This window comes from Oncorhynchus gorbuscha, linkage group LG11 (genome assembly GCF_021184085.1).
Source record: "Oncorhynchus gorbuscha isolate QuinsamMale2020 ecotype Even-year linkage group LG11, OgorEven_v1.0, whole genome shotgun sequence".
NCBI lineage: Eukaryota > Metazoa > Chordata > Actinopteri > Salmoniformes > Salmonidae > Oncorhynchus > Oncorhynchus gorbuscha.
The window spans coordinates 56,221,777-56,237,658 of NC_060183.1; the positions used below are offsets into that span (position 1 = coordinate 56,221,777).

The 15,882-nt window shown below is 42.0% G+C and overlaps 1 protein-coding gene across 1 annotated transcript in view; it reads right to left on the reverse strand.

The window, feature by feature from the left end:
- LOC124048969 (mediator of RNA polymerase II transcription subunit 13-like) overlaps positions 1 to 15,882 on the reverse strand; it is a 148,173-nt gene that overhangs the window by 21,769 nt on the left and 110,522 nt on the right. Inside the window, 5 exon segments of the mRNA XM_046370203.1 lie at positions 322 to 426; positions 565 to 721; positions 1,128 to 1,292; positions 3,261 to 3,494; positions 4,817 to 4,962. Of these exon segments, the coding sequence (XP_046226159.1) occupies positions 322 to 426; positions 565 to 721; positions 1,128 to 1,292; positions 3,261 to 3,494; positions 4,817 to 4,962 (807 nt within the window).

The following is a 15,882-nucleotide window of genomic DNA, read 5'->3' on the forward strand; positions in this document are numbered from 1 at the left end:
GGCAGGTGAGGATTCTGCTCTTAAACATATTGAACACTTTCAACTATGTGTAGCAACTTGTGAGGACTTGTCTACATCATATCAACACAGTATATTTAATACAAATACATACACTACATTTTCACAATGTTCACATTATTTCTACATAATCAATACGCAATATTCAATTTCAATATGCTTCACATAAGTAGCACCAGTCTTTTGGGTAAAAGCAGTGAAAAGCCTTAATTAAAATGAAGCTCAGATGTCTAGCTGGGTGGTGCCATGTTCCAGTGCTAAACGGCTGGAGCACTACCCCCAGATGCCAACCCCTGTGCCAACCTGGAGCAGCTGCAGGGCGCCCTCTCGCCCGAGTCGATAAAGTCCCAGGTGGTCACCCCGTTTGGCGCCTCCTTCTTTGGCGTCACGCTACTGGGCACACTGCATCTGGGGGCACAAAGAGAGGCGTGAGGGTGCCAATCGTGTCACTGCACACCAACACTAACAATCCCACCGCAAATGCCAAGAGATAAACCGTGTCTGTAGCTGTGCCCCGGTTAGCCAGCAGCCTCTCTAGACACTCACTTGTGTTGCAGTTGGTTGAGATAACACTCCTTCCATGCCTGATGCACCACCTGATTGGTCAGTTTCTTCCCAGAATGCTTTGGGCTGTGGTTGGTGGCTCCAATGGCCCTCTCCTGGGCAAGGAGGATGCTGGACACTGTCACAAAGCCACTGTCTGCTGAAATAATCAACAGATGACATTATTCACTGGAGTTTGTTCCATTTGGCTGTGGGTGGATGTCTTAAAGGTGCACGGCAGGAGACACTTTACTAGGACTCTTGAGATATTGAGAAATTGCAATCAGACACTCAAGAACAACTCTGCAGCTACAGTACAGCATCATCCGTTCGTTTGTATCAGCTGTTTTATTTCTTAATTTATTAGATATTCATCAAGTAGACTTCATTCAATGTTGATTATGGATTTTATTGCATTTAGAGTTGGGTTATGGATTGCAGTATTGAGTTGTTTTGCTGTTGTGCAAGTAGAGCTGAATCAGAGTCATTTTGGGTATGTGATTATTCAGGGTCAAGTTCTAGAGTTTATGATGATGATATGGTGTGGTGGTAGAGGCATCCAGTACCTGAGCAGGGCTGTTCAGGTGAGGTGGGCGGTGTGAGGGGGATGCTACATTGGGAGGGGTCTCTGCTGAGCCCCTGGGCTCCGGGGGCAGGCTGGGGCTGGTCCACAGGCAGGTCGCCATGGGCAACCAGCACAAAGGCAGCTGGGTAGACCATCCTCACACCACCTAGAAGAAGATGAAAGAGTAGTTTAAATCCCCTCACACTCACACAGATGCACTCACATCCACCCCACACACTCCTTCTGGGGCCAATACACACTGGATTGATTAATCATTGTGTGGCCTACAGCGGCTGGCTGGTACTGGGCTTAGGGAGGTCCGATTTCAATCAGTTCTAATCAATGATGAGGGGTCAGGCATCCAGTCGATGGGCTTGGTAGCCAGTCAATGGGCTGATTACACCATGCTGTGTATCCGTCACTCCCTGGAGCTTCACTGAGCTCCTCTCTTCTCCTATCCCTGGAGCTTCTCTCATCTTCTCCCAATCTCTCCTCTTCCCCTCCCCTCTCCCCTTCTCTCCTCTAGTCTTTCCTCCTTACCTCAATGCACTCTGAGAGACATAACACTTCTCCCTTGAGAGCGCTGGATCCACCACTAATTAACCACCTCCAGTATCATTTAGCCTCAAACAGACAATGAATGTGCAATCAAAGCTGAGACTAAAATCGATGAAGAGCTGTTGTTCTCTGTAGTTCCCTCTTTAGGTGTGATAATGATAATACATTTCAGTAACACCATATCAAAACACTTTGCCAATAGCCTACTGTCACCCGTAGCCTATTGTTCATGCGTGTGCACTGAGTGTACAAAACATTAGGAACACCTCCCTAATATTGAGTTGCATCCCTCCCCCTTTTGCAGCATCAATTCGTTGGGGCATGGATTCGACAAGGTGTCGAAAGCGTTCCACAGGGACGCTGGCCCATATTGACTCCAATGCTGTGTGTCAAGTTGGCTAGATGTCCTTTGGTTGGTGGACCATTCTTGATATACACAAGAAAAACCCAGCAGCGTTGCAGTTCTTGACACAAACCGGTGCACCTGGCACCTACTACAATGCCCCGTTCAAAGGCACTTACATTTTCTGTTTTGCTCATTGACCCTCTGAACGACACATATACAATTCATGTCTCAATTGTCTCAAGGCTTAAAATCATTATTTAACCTGTCTCCTAACCTCATATACACTGACTGAAGTGGTTTTAACAAGTGACATCAGAAATGGATCATAGCTGGATTCACTTGGTCAGAGCTGGGAGGATTGTCAGCTGATGTGGCGCACCTGGGCATGCTTAGCCTGCAGGCTATAAAGGGAGGCCACATCAGCCAACAATCTCTTCCCTGACTGGCAGGCTGGCTTCCACCACCTTTAGTGTTCTTGTTGTTTTCACCATACAACACACTCTCCACACATCCACACACTGCATACACTACTGATCCTACAGACGTCCACAGCTTGTGTTACATTGTTGTATTTGTTATTAATTAGTTGAATAAATGTATTCCTTTTTACATGTAAGTCATGCATGGTCTCCCTTTGTTGTTACGAACTATGAGCCAGGTCGTAACAATGTATATACAGCAAAGTGTGTACATTCAATTACTTTCAAAGGTAGCAAGCAGGGCCGGCTCCAGGCATACGCAACATAAGTGGTGGTTCCCGAGTGGGAACTCAGTTTAGGAGTTTAGGAACTCAGTTGGTTATAACTTACTGTTGAGAGTTAGAATAGTAGAATACACAAGGTGCAAGTTTGTAATGTGGTTGTGCATCAGCAGTTTATCTCCTGTTTTGTCAGTCACTGACAGTCAGTCAATCAGATAAAACAAATGATTGGTAGGTTAGTCTAGCTAGTTATCTAGGGGTCCAGGGGCCCTGACATCCAGGGGCCCTGACCTCCAGGGAGCCCACATTGATTTTTGTTAGTCACTCTCACTCAGATATCACATTTAAAAAAGGCTAATATTTCTCTACACCCCAAGGCAAAAAATGGGCAGATTTTCAGGAAATTAGTTTAAAAATAGAATACAAATGTGCCCGATTGGTGGGGGGCCCCACAACCAAATCTCGCTTATGGTCCCCAAAAGGCTACAGCCAGCCCTGGTAGCAAGTGTTTTGAACGTTACCATACATACCTACGATGACCTCGACGGCCACATTACTGTTGGGGTCAAACGGCAGGTCAGTGCCCTCCCTCTCCGCACACATGCCCCCCATGCCGGCACCTCCTGTTCCCCCCTCTCTATGGCACTGCAGCACCATGGGGTAGAAGTAGCTCCACTCCTCCATCAGCTTCCGCACAGCTTGGTCACTCATCTTATAGGCCTGGCCCGTCAGAGAGCCCGACAGACCATACGGACTAAGGATCACTGCAGTGGCAATGGGTGGAGGGATGGACAGACAGAGATAGAGTCAGATAGATGGACATACAGATGTAGAGACAGACACATAGAATAGGTAGATGTAGAGACAGACACATAGAATAGGTAGAAGTAGACAGACACATAGATAGGTAGAAGTAGACAGACACATAGATAGGTAGCAGTAGAAGTAGACAGACACATAGATAGGTAGCAGTAGAGACAGACACATAGATAGGTAGCAGTAGAGACAGACACATAGGTAGGTAGCAGTAGACAGACACATAGATAGGTAGAAGTAGACAGACACATAGATAGGTAGAAGTAGACAGACACATAGGTAGGTAGACAGACACATAGATAAGTAGACAGACACATAGATATGTAGAAGTAGACAGACACATAGATAGGTAGAAGTAGACAGACACATAGATAGGTAGAAGTAGACAGACACATAGATAGGTAGAAGTAGACAGACACATAGATAGGTAGACCTAGACAGACACATAGGTAGGTAGAAGTAGACAGACACATAGATATGTAGAAGTAGACAGACACATAGATAGGTAGAAGTAGACAGACACATAAATAGGTAGAAGTAGACAGACACATAGGTAGCTAGAAGTAGAGACAGACACATAGATAAGTAGCAGTAGACAGACACATAGATAGGTAGACAGACACATAGATAGGTAGAAGAGACAGACACATAGATAGGTAGGTAGACAGACACAGGTAGAGACAGACACATAGATAGGTAGCAGTAGACAGACACATAGATAGGTAGCAGTAGAGACAGACACATAGATAGGTAGCAGTACAGACAGACACATAGATAGGTAGCAGTAGAGACAGACACATAGATAGGTAGCATAGAGACAGACACATAGGTAGGTAGAAGTAGAGACAGACACATAGATAGGTAGAAGTAGAGACAGACACATAGATAGGTAGCAGTAGAGACAGACACATAGATAGGTAGAAGTAGAGACAGACACATAGATAGGTAGAAGTAGACAGACACAGATAGGTAGAAGTAGACAGACACATAGATAGGTAGAAGTAGAGACAGACACATAGATAGGTAGCAGTAGAGACAGACACAGATACGTAGAAGTAAACAGACACATAGATAGGTAGATATAATAGAATAGACAGTCAGAGAGAGGAGCCCAGAGGTGCAGGATATCAGAAAGGACCACTCATGTCCATATTCAGAGATTTGATAATACACATAGTTATGACATTGATGCTCAGGTTAAAACAGAGGCGGCTAAAGACATCCAGTGTTTTGGCTCTTACGTCTCTCTCTTACCCTGGCTGTTTCTCACCTTGTACGGGGGCTGAGGAGGTTTGGGCCAGGCGGATGTGGTCATCAGTAATGTGGTAGGCAGGCTGGTGTTGGGCAATCTCTACGCTGGTGCACACATTACTCTCCCCATGCAGGAAGAAGGTGAAGGAGCATGATAGGTGCTCACTATAGACAGAGAGAGAGAGAGACACAGAGACAATGTCAGTCACATACTGTTCCTATGCAGTAAAGACTTTTCACTGCAGCGAGAGAGACAATATAGAGACAACATTTCTGGCACTTTGCACTAAGTTGCTGTTATACCATGTAGTTACTATGGTAACAGGGATGGCATTAGCTCCCCATGGTAACTGCTGATTAGTAATTGTGAGCTGCACATTTGTACATACAGTACATGTAGATGAGAAAACAGACTTAATGTGTCTTTGAAAATACAAAGCTTTTCATAAAATCATAAAGCTTATCGTTCATCGTCCAACATATACGGTAGGTCCTTATTTCAGGAATAAATACTAATTTCCCGATGATTGATTAAAGTGACATAATGTTTATGTATGGCTTCTACTCTTCAGTATACTTCTTGGTACAGTTTAATATGGTGGTCTTTGTTTTATCACACATGTAATAGCTAACCCATTATTGTGATCTATAACTGAGGGTGGGCAGGACATCATTAACCACCTGATGTTAATGATGTGCATTTTTAATCTATAAACCCCATCGCCTCTCTAGCCAGGCTTATAAGCCAGCAGACAATAAACTCAGCATGTAATCTCCATGTGATTACTGTGCTGCCTAGTGCCTATGCAATATCTCTGTACCCTGAAGAAACTGGCCTATGTTAGAGCCGTAATGGATCATCAATTCAATACAGTGGCCACTTCCAAAGCCACACACGGGCTATTTTGGAATAGAACTAATGATAATATCTCAGAGTCTGATATTCACTGTTGATGTGGCCTGAAGATGGCGCTGAGTGATTGCGGAGAGAGACCAGTTTCTAAGCTACATAAACATTCCTCAAGCTCACCAAGAAAAACATACCATCATAACAGCAGGCGGTTCCAGCACTGCCATCCAGATTCACACACACACACACACGCACACGCACACGCACACACACACACACTTCCTGATGTTCCGGCTGCTGCATCAGGCCATGAAACTCAAACTGGCTTCTGTTCTACAGTACTACATCTCCCATCTCAATAATTTAGCTCTCTACAGCACATGTAATATATATATATATATATTTTTAATAAAAAAATCTGTCGCTCCACTCCACCCCCTTACTTAACGCCACATGAAGAGCTATTTATAGCCGTGAGGGGTGCCTTCGGGGGATAGTCTGTAGTGAAGAGTCCAGTCCAGCCCACCAACACACACACACACACACAAATGCACACATTCAGCCAAGTTGGACCTACTGTATGAAAAGCATGTGTTGTTGTCTGACGCTGCTTCCCTATGGTGACTTTGCATCACTGCCCAGTGTGAACTCATCTATATGAGTGGATAACAAGCCTTTGGGATACAGTCATGTACAAAATAATGCAATAAGATTAAAGTAGTTCCCTACCTTTTGGAACAGAATCATGTAAGAACGACAGTAAGTATAATTGGACGGTTTACTAAATTTCAAAATTGTCAGCTCCAGTTTTAATATTTCTAATTTCTATGTGGCCAAATTAAACAATTACTTAAAACAAATTGTTTCTCTATTTGTATTGTTCCCCTTAGTCTCACACACTGAAAATGCTTTATTAACCAATCATAAATACAATCTATAACTTTTACAACTGTCTTCTGATACACTGTCTATCACTTCTGGAGAGTCTCCACTTGGACTGCCTCTATACACTTTTAATAAGCCTTGTGTAAGGAGCTCCCACAATGTCCTCCTCACATGGGTCATCCTATTTACTCAACAGTCAAGCCCCCTATTTAGACTCAAGCAGGAGACAATCTCCTGGGGTGCTCATCTTTTTTTACGAGAGCCGCATGCAAAAACACACATTAGTCCTTTCCATGACTCCCCCGTGACCCCTTCTCCAGACCGCAGTCAGAGCAGGAGAGGGAGGGAAATCTTCATGAAAAATGTTACAACATGAAAAAAATCAGCGCCCAGCTCACGAGATGGCTTCTCCCCTCCCTCCTTGTCTGTACTGAGTGGGTGGAACATCCAGCAGTCAGAGTCTTTTCATATTTCAACATTGTGGCAGGGGGACCTGAGCTGAAAGTCTACTGTACAGACTGACTGGCTAACAGCACCTTGGTATAGTTTACCTTGGTAAATCAACTAGAGCACATACAATGGTTATACTGTACCAGAAAATTATGTCCACAATATAAAGCATGATAACAGTAATGACAATGTACTGTAGGTAATCACAACAATCATAATATAATGTTTTGCTCCATTTCAGACAACAACACAGACTGAGTACGTTAACATGCACAGTAACATTTAGATATTAAACTCATTGTGGCAGTAGGCAGATTATGCAATAGTCATGTAAACACCTTAGTCTGTTTAGCTTAATCCAAGTACAGTCATAATAGAAGTAAGCATACACTGATTAAAACACGTGGTTTTCTGAGCAGACATGTAAACACCTTTACCTTTCACTGCAGTGGGCTAAATCCGGGTCTACTTTGAAACAAAAGTATACACCTCACACACATGGTTAGAAGAAGACACTTGTATCATGTTAAGTTTAAATGTATTACATTTTGAAGTGGAATATTGCATTACAATATTCCACTTCATATACACCACAGAAGACTGAAATATAACAAAACCGTTTGAAATAGAAACACCGGATTTTCAGAGTAAAAATAATAATACATGTTTATAATTATGAAATTATGAAAAATATTCATAACATTCCACCCATGAGGCCGCTAGGTCATTTTACTGTTGGAAAGGCTACTAGGCGTTCCAGTGGTGTATTTGATCTGCACATGTGCAAGCACCAGCCGAGAGCCTCCCTCTTTAGCATGAGGGAAGTGAGTTCAGAACAACTGAATGTATGAGTCTTAGAAGTAACTTTCACATACAAACTTTATATCTGCCAACTCAGAAGGAAATATGCTTCTCAAAAAGAACATGGTCGATGTGCAAAAAGGTTTATTTTGATTGGTGACTTTCTGCATTTACCAGAGTGCCATCAGGTAGCCTGATGTCAGATGTGTCCATGTAAACAGGATTATTATCATCGCTGCAACGCCCGTACGGACTCGGGAGAGGTGAAGGTCGAGAGCCATGCATCCTCCAAAACACGACCCTGCCAAGCCACACTGCTTCTTGACACACTGCTCGCTTAACCCGGAAGCCAGTCGCACCAATGTGTCGGAGGAAACACCGTATACCTGGCGACCGAAGTCAGCGTGCATCCCATCACAAGGAGTCGCTAGAGCGCAATGGGACAAGGACATCCCGCCTGGCCAATTGTGCGCCGCCTCATGGGTCTCCCTGTCGCAGCCGGCTGGGATCGAACTGTAGTGACACCTCCAGCACTGTGATGCAGTGCCTTAGACCGCTGTGCCACTCGGGAGGCCCGCATGTACAGTGCCTTGCAAAAGTATTCATTCCCCTTGGTGGTTTTCCTATTTTGTTGCATTACAACCTGTAATTTAAATGGATTTTTATTTGGTTTCATGTAATGGACAACCACAAAATAGTCCAAATTGGTGAAGTGAAATTTCAAAAATGAATTTAAACAGAAAAGTGGTGTGTGTATATGTATTCACTCCCTTTGCTATGGAACACCTAAATAGGATCTGGTGCAACCAATTACCTTCAAAGTCACATAATTAGTTAAATAAAGTTCACATGTGTGCAATCTAAGTGCCACATGATCTGTCACATGATCTCAGTATATATACACATCTGTACTGAAAGGCACCAGAGTCTGCAACACCACTAAGCAAGGGACACCACCAAGCAAGCGGCACCATGAAGACCAAGGAGCTCTCCAAACAGGTCAGGGACAAAGTTGTGGAGAAGTACAGATCAGGGTTGGGTTATGACAAAAGATCAGAAACTTTGAACATCCCACGGAGCACCATTAAATCCATTATTAAAAAATGGAAAGAATATGGCACCACAACAAACCTGCCAACAGAGGGCCGCCCACCAAAATCCACAGACCAGGCAAGGAGGGTATTAATCAGAGAGGCAACAAAGAGACCAAAGATAACCCTGAAGGTGCTGAAAAGCTCCACTGCGGAGATTGGAGTATCTGTCCACTGGACCACTTTAAGCCGTACATTCCACAGAGCTGGGCTTTATGGAAGAGTGGCCAGAAAAAAGCCATTGCTTAAAGAAAAGAATAAGCAAACATGTTTGGTGTTCACCAAAAGGCATGTGGGAGACTCTCCAAACATATGGAAGAAGGTACTCTGGTCAGATGAGACTAAAATTGAGCTTTTTGGCCTTCAAGGAAAACGCTATGTCTGGTGCAAACCAAACACCTCTCATCACCCCGAGAACACCATTCACACAGTGAAGCATGGTGGTGGCAGCATCATGCTGTGGGTATGTTTTTCATCGGCAGGGACTGGGAAACTGGTCACAATTTAAGGTATGATGGATGGTGCTAAATACAGGGAAATTCTTGAGGGAAACCTGTTTCAGTCTTCCAGAGATTTGAGACTGGGACAGAGGTTAACCTTCCAGCAGGATCATGGCCCTAAGCATACTGCTAAAGCAACACTCAAGTGGTTTAAGGGGAAACACTTAAATGTCTTGGTATGGCCTAGTCAAAGCACAGACCTCAATCCAATTGAGAAAATGTGGTATGACTTAAAAATTGCTGCATACCAGTGGAACCCATCCAACTTGAAGGAGCTGGAGCAGCTTTGCCTTGAAGAATGGGGAAAAAATCCCAGTGGCTAGATGTGCCAAGCTTATAAAGACATACCCCAAGAGACATGCAGCTGTAATTGCTGCAGAAGGTTGCTCTACAAAGTATTGACTTGGGGGGGGGGGGGGTGAATAGTTACCCACACTTAAGTTTTCAGTTATTTTTGTCTTATTTCTTGTTTGTTTCACAATAAAAAATATTTTGCATCTTGAAAGTGGTAGACATGTTGTGTAAATCAAATTATACAACCCCCCCCAAAAAAATCTATTTTAATTCCAGGTTGTAAGGCAACAAAATAGGAAAAATGCAAAGGGGGGGTGAATACTTTTGCAAGCCACTGTAAATGTTTTAATCAAACTATTATGTTAGAGTTTTTTTAAATTGTTAACATGCATTGGTCAAAACTGAAGTCACAATGTCAAAACTCTTCACACGGTCAGCACAACAGAGGTGTATGTGGACCAAACTGTGAATCATTTTTCATTGCTTCCACACAAAATGCATTCAATGACCACAATCTCCGAAACTCTTTTCTCATTCATACTCCTGCAAAACTATATATTTGCAGCACTTGTTTTCAAATGCTAACACAATGTTTCCAAAACTGTTAAAAACACATGTAAAACAGAATGATGATAAATGTCACGCATTTCTGCAGTTACCAGACTGACTGAAGAAGGCGCAGCAGCGCCTATTCAACCTCAGGAGGCTGAAGAAATTCGGCTTGTCACCAAAAGCACTCACAAACTTCTACAGATGCACAATCGAGAGCATCCTGGCGGGCTGTATCACCGCCTGGTACGGCAACTGCTCCGCCCTCAACCGTAAGGCTCTCCAGAGGGTAGTGAGGACTGCACAACGCATCACCGGGGGCAAACTACCTGCCCTCCAGGACACCTACACCACCCGTTGTTACAGGAAGGCCATAAAGATCATCAAGGACATCAACCACCCGAACCACTGCCTGTTCACCCCGCTATCATCCAGAAGGCGAGGTCAGTACAGGTGCATCAAAGCTGGGACCGAGAGACTGAAAAACAGCTTCTATCTCAAGGCCATCAGACTGTTAAATAGCCACCACTAATATTGAGTGGCTGCTGCCAACACACTGTCATTGACACTGACCCAACTCCAGCCATTTTAATAATGGGAATTGATGGAAATGATGTAAATATATCACTAGCCACTTTAAACAATGCTACCTTATATAATGTTACTTACCCTACATTATTCATCTCATATGCATATGTATATACTGTACTCTACAACATCGACTGCATCCTTATGTAACACATGTATCGCTAGCCACTTTAACTATGCCACTTTGTTTACTTTGTCTACACACTCATCTCATATGTATATACTGTACTCGATACCATCTACTGTATGCTGCTCTGTACCATCACTCATTCATATATCCTTATGTACATGTTCCTTATCCCCTTACACTGTGTATAAGACAGTAGTTTTGGAATTGTTAGTTAGATTACTTGTTGGTTATCACTGCATTGTCGGAACTAGAAGCACGAGCATTTCGCTACACTCGCATTAACATCTGCTAACCATGTGTATGTGACAAATAAAATTTGATTTGATTTGAACATATAGAAAATCTCAGGAGCATATTGAATCATTCCAAACACAGCTGATCAGCTGAAAGCCTACCCAAGTGTCCTGTTTTTAGTGTCGTTACCAAGCGGACAAAAGAGGATGGCTGTCACGCCCGACCATAGAGAGCCTTTTTTTCTATGGTGGAGTAGGTCAGGGCGTGACTGGGGTTATTCTAGTTTATATTTTCTATGTGGGGTTCTAGGTTGTTTTTTCTATGTTGGGGTTTTGGTATGATTCCAAATTAGAGGCAGCTGGCTATCGTTGTCTCTAATTGGGGATCATACTTAAATAGGATTTTTTTCCACCTGTGGGTTATGGGATTTTGTTTATGTTTTGAGTTAGTGTTGTAGACATGGTTCGTTGTTTGTTAGTTTATTGTTTATTATTTTGTCTTTGCTAAAATGTAACTTCTTTAATAAATTATGTGTAACTCAACATACGCTGCGCCTTGGTCCGTTTCTACGAATGATCGTGACAATGGCTTCAGAATGATTTACAGTTTTTTTTTTACAATGGCTAGGACTAGAGGTCGATTTGTATTATTTTTCAACGCCGATACTGATACCGATTATTTGAGGACCCAAAAAAGCTGATACCGATAAATCGGTCGATTTTTATATACATATTTGTAATAATGACAATTACAACAATACTGAATGAACTTTTATTTAACTTAAGATAATACATTAATAAAATCCATTTAGTCTCAAATAAATAATGAAACATTTTCAATTTGGTTTAAATAATACAAAATAAACAGCGTTGGGGAAGAAAGTAAAAGTGCAATATGTGCCATGTAAAAAGAGCTAACATTTAAGTTACTTCCTCAGAACATGAGAACATATGAAAGCTGGTGGTTCCTTTTAACTTCTTATGGCTGGGGACAGTATTGAGTAGCTTGGCCCGAATAAGGTGCCCAGAGGTGTCCAGAGTAAGCTGCCTACTACTCAGTCCCAGTTGCTAATATATGCATATTATTAGTACATTTGGATAGAAAACACTCTGAAACTGTTTGCATGATGTCTGTGAGTAAAACAGAACATATGGCAGGCAAAAACCTGAGAAAAAATACAACCAGGAAGTGGGAAATCTGACGTTGGTCATTTTCCCAACTCATTCCCTATTGAAGATACAGTAGGATATTGGTAATGTTGCACTTCCTAAGGCTTCCACTAGATGTCAACAGTCTTTAGAACCTTGTTTGATGCTTCTAATGTGAAGTGGGAGAGAATGAGAGGGGAATTAGTTAGAAGTCTGGCAGAATGCCTTGAGCTCGTGACGCTAGTTCACATGAGAGCGAGCTCTGTTCCATCGCAATTCTACAGACAAAGGATTTTTCCAGTTGGAACATTATTGAAGATTTATGTTCAAAAAATCCTAAAGATTGATTCTATACATCGTTTGACATGTTTCTACAAACTGTAACGGAACATTTTGACATTTCGTCTGCTCCTAGTGAACGCGCTTCGTGAGTTTGGATTTGTTTTTTAAAACGCACTAACAAAAGTAGCTATTTGGACATAAATGATGGACATTATCGAACAAAACAAACATTTATTGTGGAACTGGGATTCCTGTGAGTGCTTTCTGATGAAGATCCTCAAAGGTAAGTGAATAATTATAATGTTATTTCTGACTTCTGTTGACTGCACAATATCTTTTTGGCTTGTTTGGGCTCTGAGCGCCGTACTTAGATTATTGCATGGTTTGCTTTTTCCGTAAAGCTTTTTTAAAAATCTGACACAGCGGCTGGATTAAGGAAAAGTGTATCGAAAGTTCCATGTATAACAATTGTATTTTTATCAACATTTATTATGAGTATTTCTGTAAATTGATGTGGCTCTCTGCAAAATCACAGGATGTGACTCCTCTCTTTGGCTGGAAAAATAGCTGTGTTTTTCTGTGACTTGGCTCTGACCTAACATAATTGTTTGTGGTGCTTTCGTCGTAAAGCCTATTTGAAATCGGACACTGTGGTGGGATTAACAAGAAGTGTATCTTTAAAATGGTGTGAAATACTTGTATGTCTGAGGAATTTTAATTATGAGATTTCTGTTGTTTTGAATTTGGTGCCCTGCACTTTAACTGGCTTTTGTCATATCGATCCCGTTAGCGGGATCTCAGCCCTAAGAAGTTTTTAATATGAGTCTTCAATATTCCCAGCTAAGAAGATTTAGGTTGTAGTTATTATAGGAATTATAGGACTATTTCTCTCTATACCATTTGTATTTCATATACAGTTGAAGTCGGAAGTTTACATACACCTTAGCCAAATACATTTAAACTCAGTCTTTTCACAATTCCTGACATTTAATCCTAGTAAAAATGCCCTGTCTTAGGTCAGTTATTTCAGCTTTGATTTCTTTCATCACATTCCCAGTGGGTCAGAAGTTTACATACACTCAATTAGTATTTGGTAGCATTGCCTTTAAATTGTTTAACTTGGGTCAAACGTATCGGGTAGCCTTCCACAAGCTTCCCACAATAAGTTGGGTGAATCTTGGCCCTGCTGATAGAGCTGGTGTACCTGAGTCAGGTTTGTAGGCCTCCTTGCTCGCACGCGCTTTTTCAGTTCTGCCGACAAATTTTCAAATCTTGGCCCTGCTGATAGAGCTGGTGTACCTGAGTCAGGTTTGTAGGCCTACTTGCTCGCACACGCTTTTTCAGTTCTGACGACAAATTTTCTATAGGATTGAGGTCAGGGCATTGTGATGACCACTCCACAACCTTGACTTTGTTGTCCTTAAGCCATTTTGCCACAACTTTGGAAGTATGCTTGGGGTCATTGTCCATTTGGAAGACCCATTTGCGACCAAGCTTTAACTTGATGTCTTCAGATGTTGCTTCAATATATCCACATAATTTTCCATCTTCATGATGCCATCTATTTTGTGAAGTGCACCAGTCTCTCCAGCAGAAAAGCACCCCCATAACATGATGCTGCCACCCCCGTGCTTCACTGTTGGGATGGTGTTTTTCGGCTTGTAAACCTCCCACTTTTTTCTCCAAACATAACAATTGTCATTATCGCCAAACAGTTCTATTTTTGTTTCATCAGACCAGAGGACATTTCTCCAGAAAGTATGATCTTTGTACCCATGTGCAGTTGCAAACCGTAGTCTGGCTTTTTTATGGTGGTTTTGGAGCAGTGGCTTCTTCCTTGCTGGGAGGCCTTTCGGGTTATGTCAATACAGGACTCGTTTTACTGTGGATATAGATACTTTTGTACCTGTTTCCTCCAGCATCTTCACAAGGTCCTTTGCTGTTGTACTGGGATCGATTTGCACTTTTCACAACAAAGTACGTTCATCTCTAGGAGACAGAACGTGTCTCCTTCCTGAGCGGTATGACGGTTTATACCTGCTTACTATTGTTTGTACAGATGAACGTGGTACCTTTAGGTGTTTGGAAATTGCTCCCAAGGATGAACCAGACTTGTGGAGGTCTACAATTGTTTTTGTGAGGTCTTGGCTTATTTCTTTTGGTTTTGTCCATGATGTCAAGCAAAGAGGCACTGAGTTTGAAGGTAGGCCTTGAAATACATCCACAGTTACACTTCCAATTGACTCAAATGATGTCAATTAGCCTAACAGAAGCTTCTAAAGTCATGACATAATTTTCTGGTATTTTCCAAGCTGTTGAAAGGCACAGTCAACTTGGTGTATGTAAACTTCTTACCCACTGGAATTGTGATACAGTGAGTTATAAGTGAAATAATCTGTCTGTAAACAATTGTTGGAAAAATTGCTTGTGTCATGCACAGAGTAGAAGTCCTAAACAACTTGCCAAAACTATAGTTTGTTAACAAGAAATTTGTGGAGTGGTTGAAAAACTTGTTTTAATGACTCCAACCTAAGTGTTTGTAAATTTCTGACTTCAACTGTACCTTTGACTGTTGGATGTTCTTATTGGCACTATATATCATTGCCAGCCTCATCTCGGGAGTTGATAGGCTTGAAGTCATAAACAGTGCAATGCTTGAAGCACAGCGAAGAGCTGCTGGCAAATGCAGGAAAGTGCTGTTTGAATGAATGATTACGAGCCTGTTGCAGCCTACTACCATTCAGTCAGACTGCTCTATCAAATATCAAAACATAGACTTAATTGTAATATAATAAACACAGAAATACGATCCTTAGGTCATTAATATGGTCAAATCCGGAAACTATCATTTCGAAAACAAAACATTTATTCTTTCAGTGAAATACTGAACCGTTCCGTATTTTGTCTAACGGGTGGCATCCCTAAGTCTAAATATTGCTGTTACATTGCACTACCTTCAATGTTATGTCATAACTATGTACAATTCTGGCAAATGATTACGGTCTTTGTTATGAAGAAATGGTCTTCACACGGTTCGCAACGAGCCAGGCGGCCCAAACTGCTGCATATACCCTGACTCTGCTTGCACAGAACGCAAGAGAAGTGACACATTTTCTCTCATTAATATTGCCTGCTAACATGAATTTCTTTTAACTAAATATGCAGGTTTAAAAAATATGCTTGTGTATTGATTTTAAGAAAGGCATTGATGTTTATGGTGCTTTTTACACGAATGTGCTTGTTAAATCATCACCCGTTTGGCGAAGTAGGCTGTGATTCGATG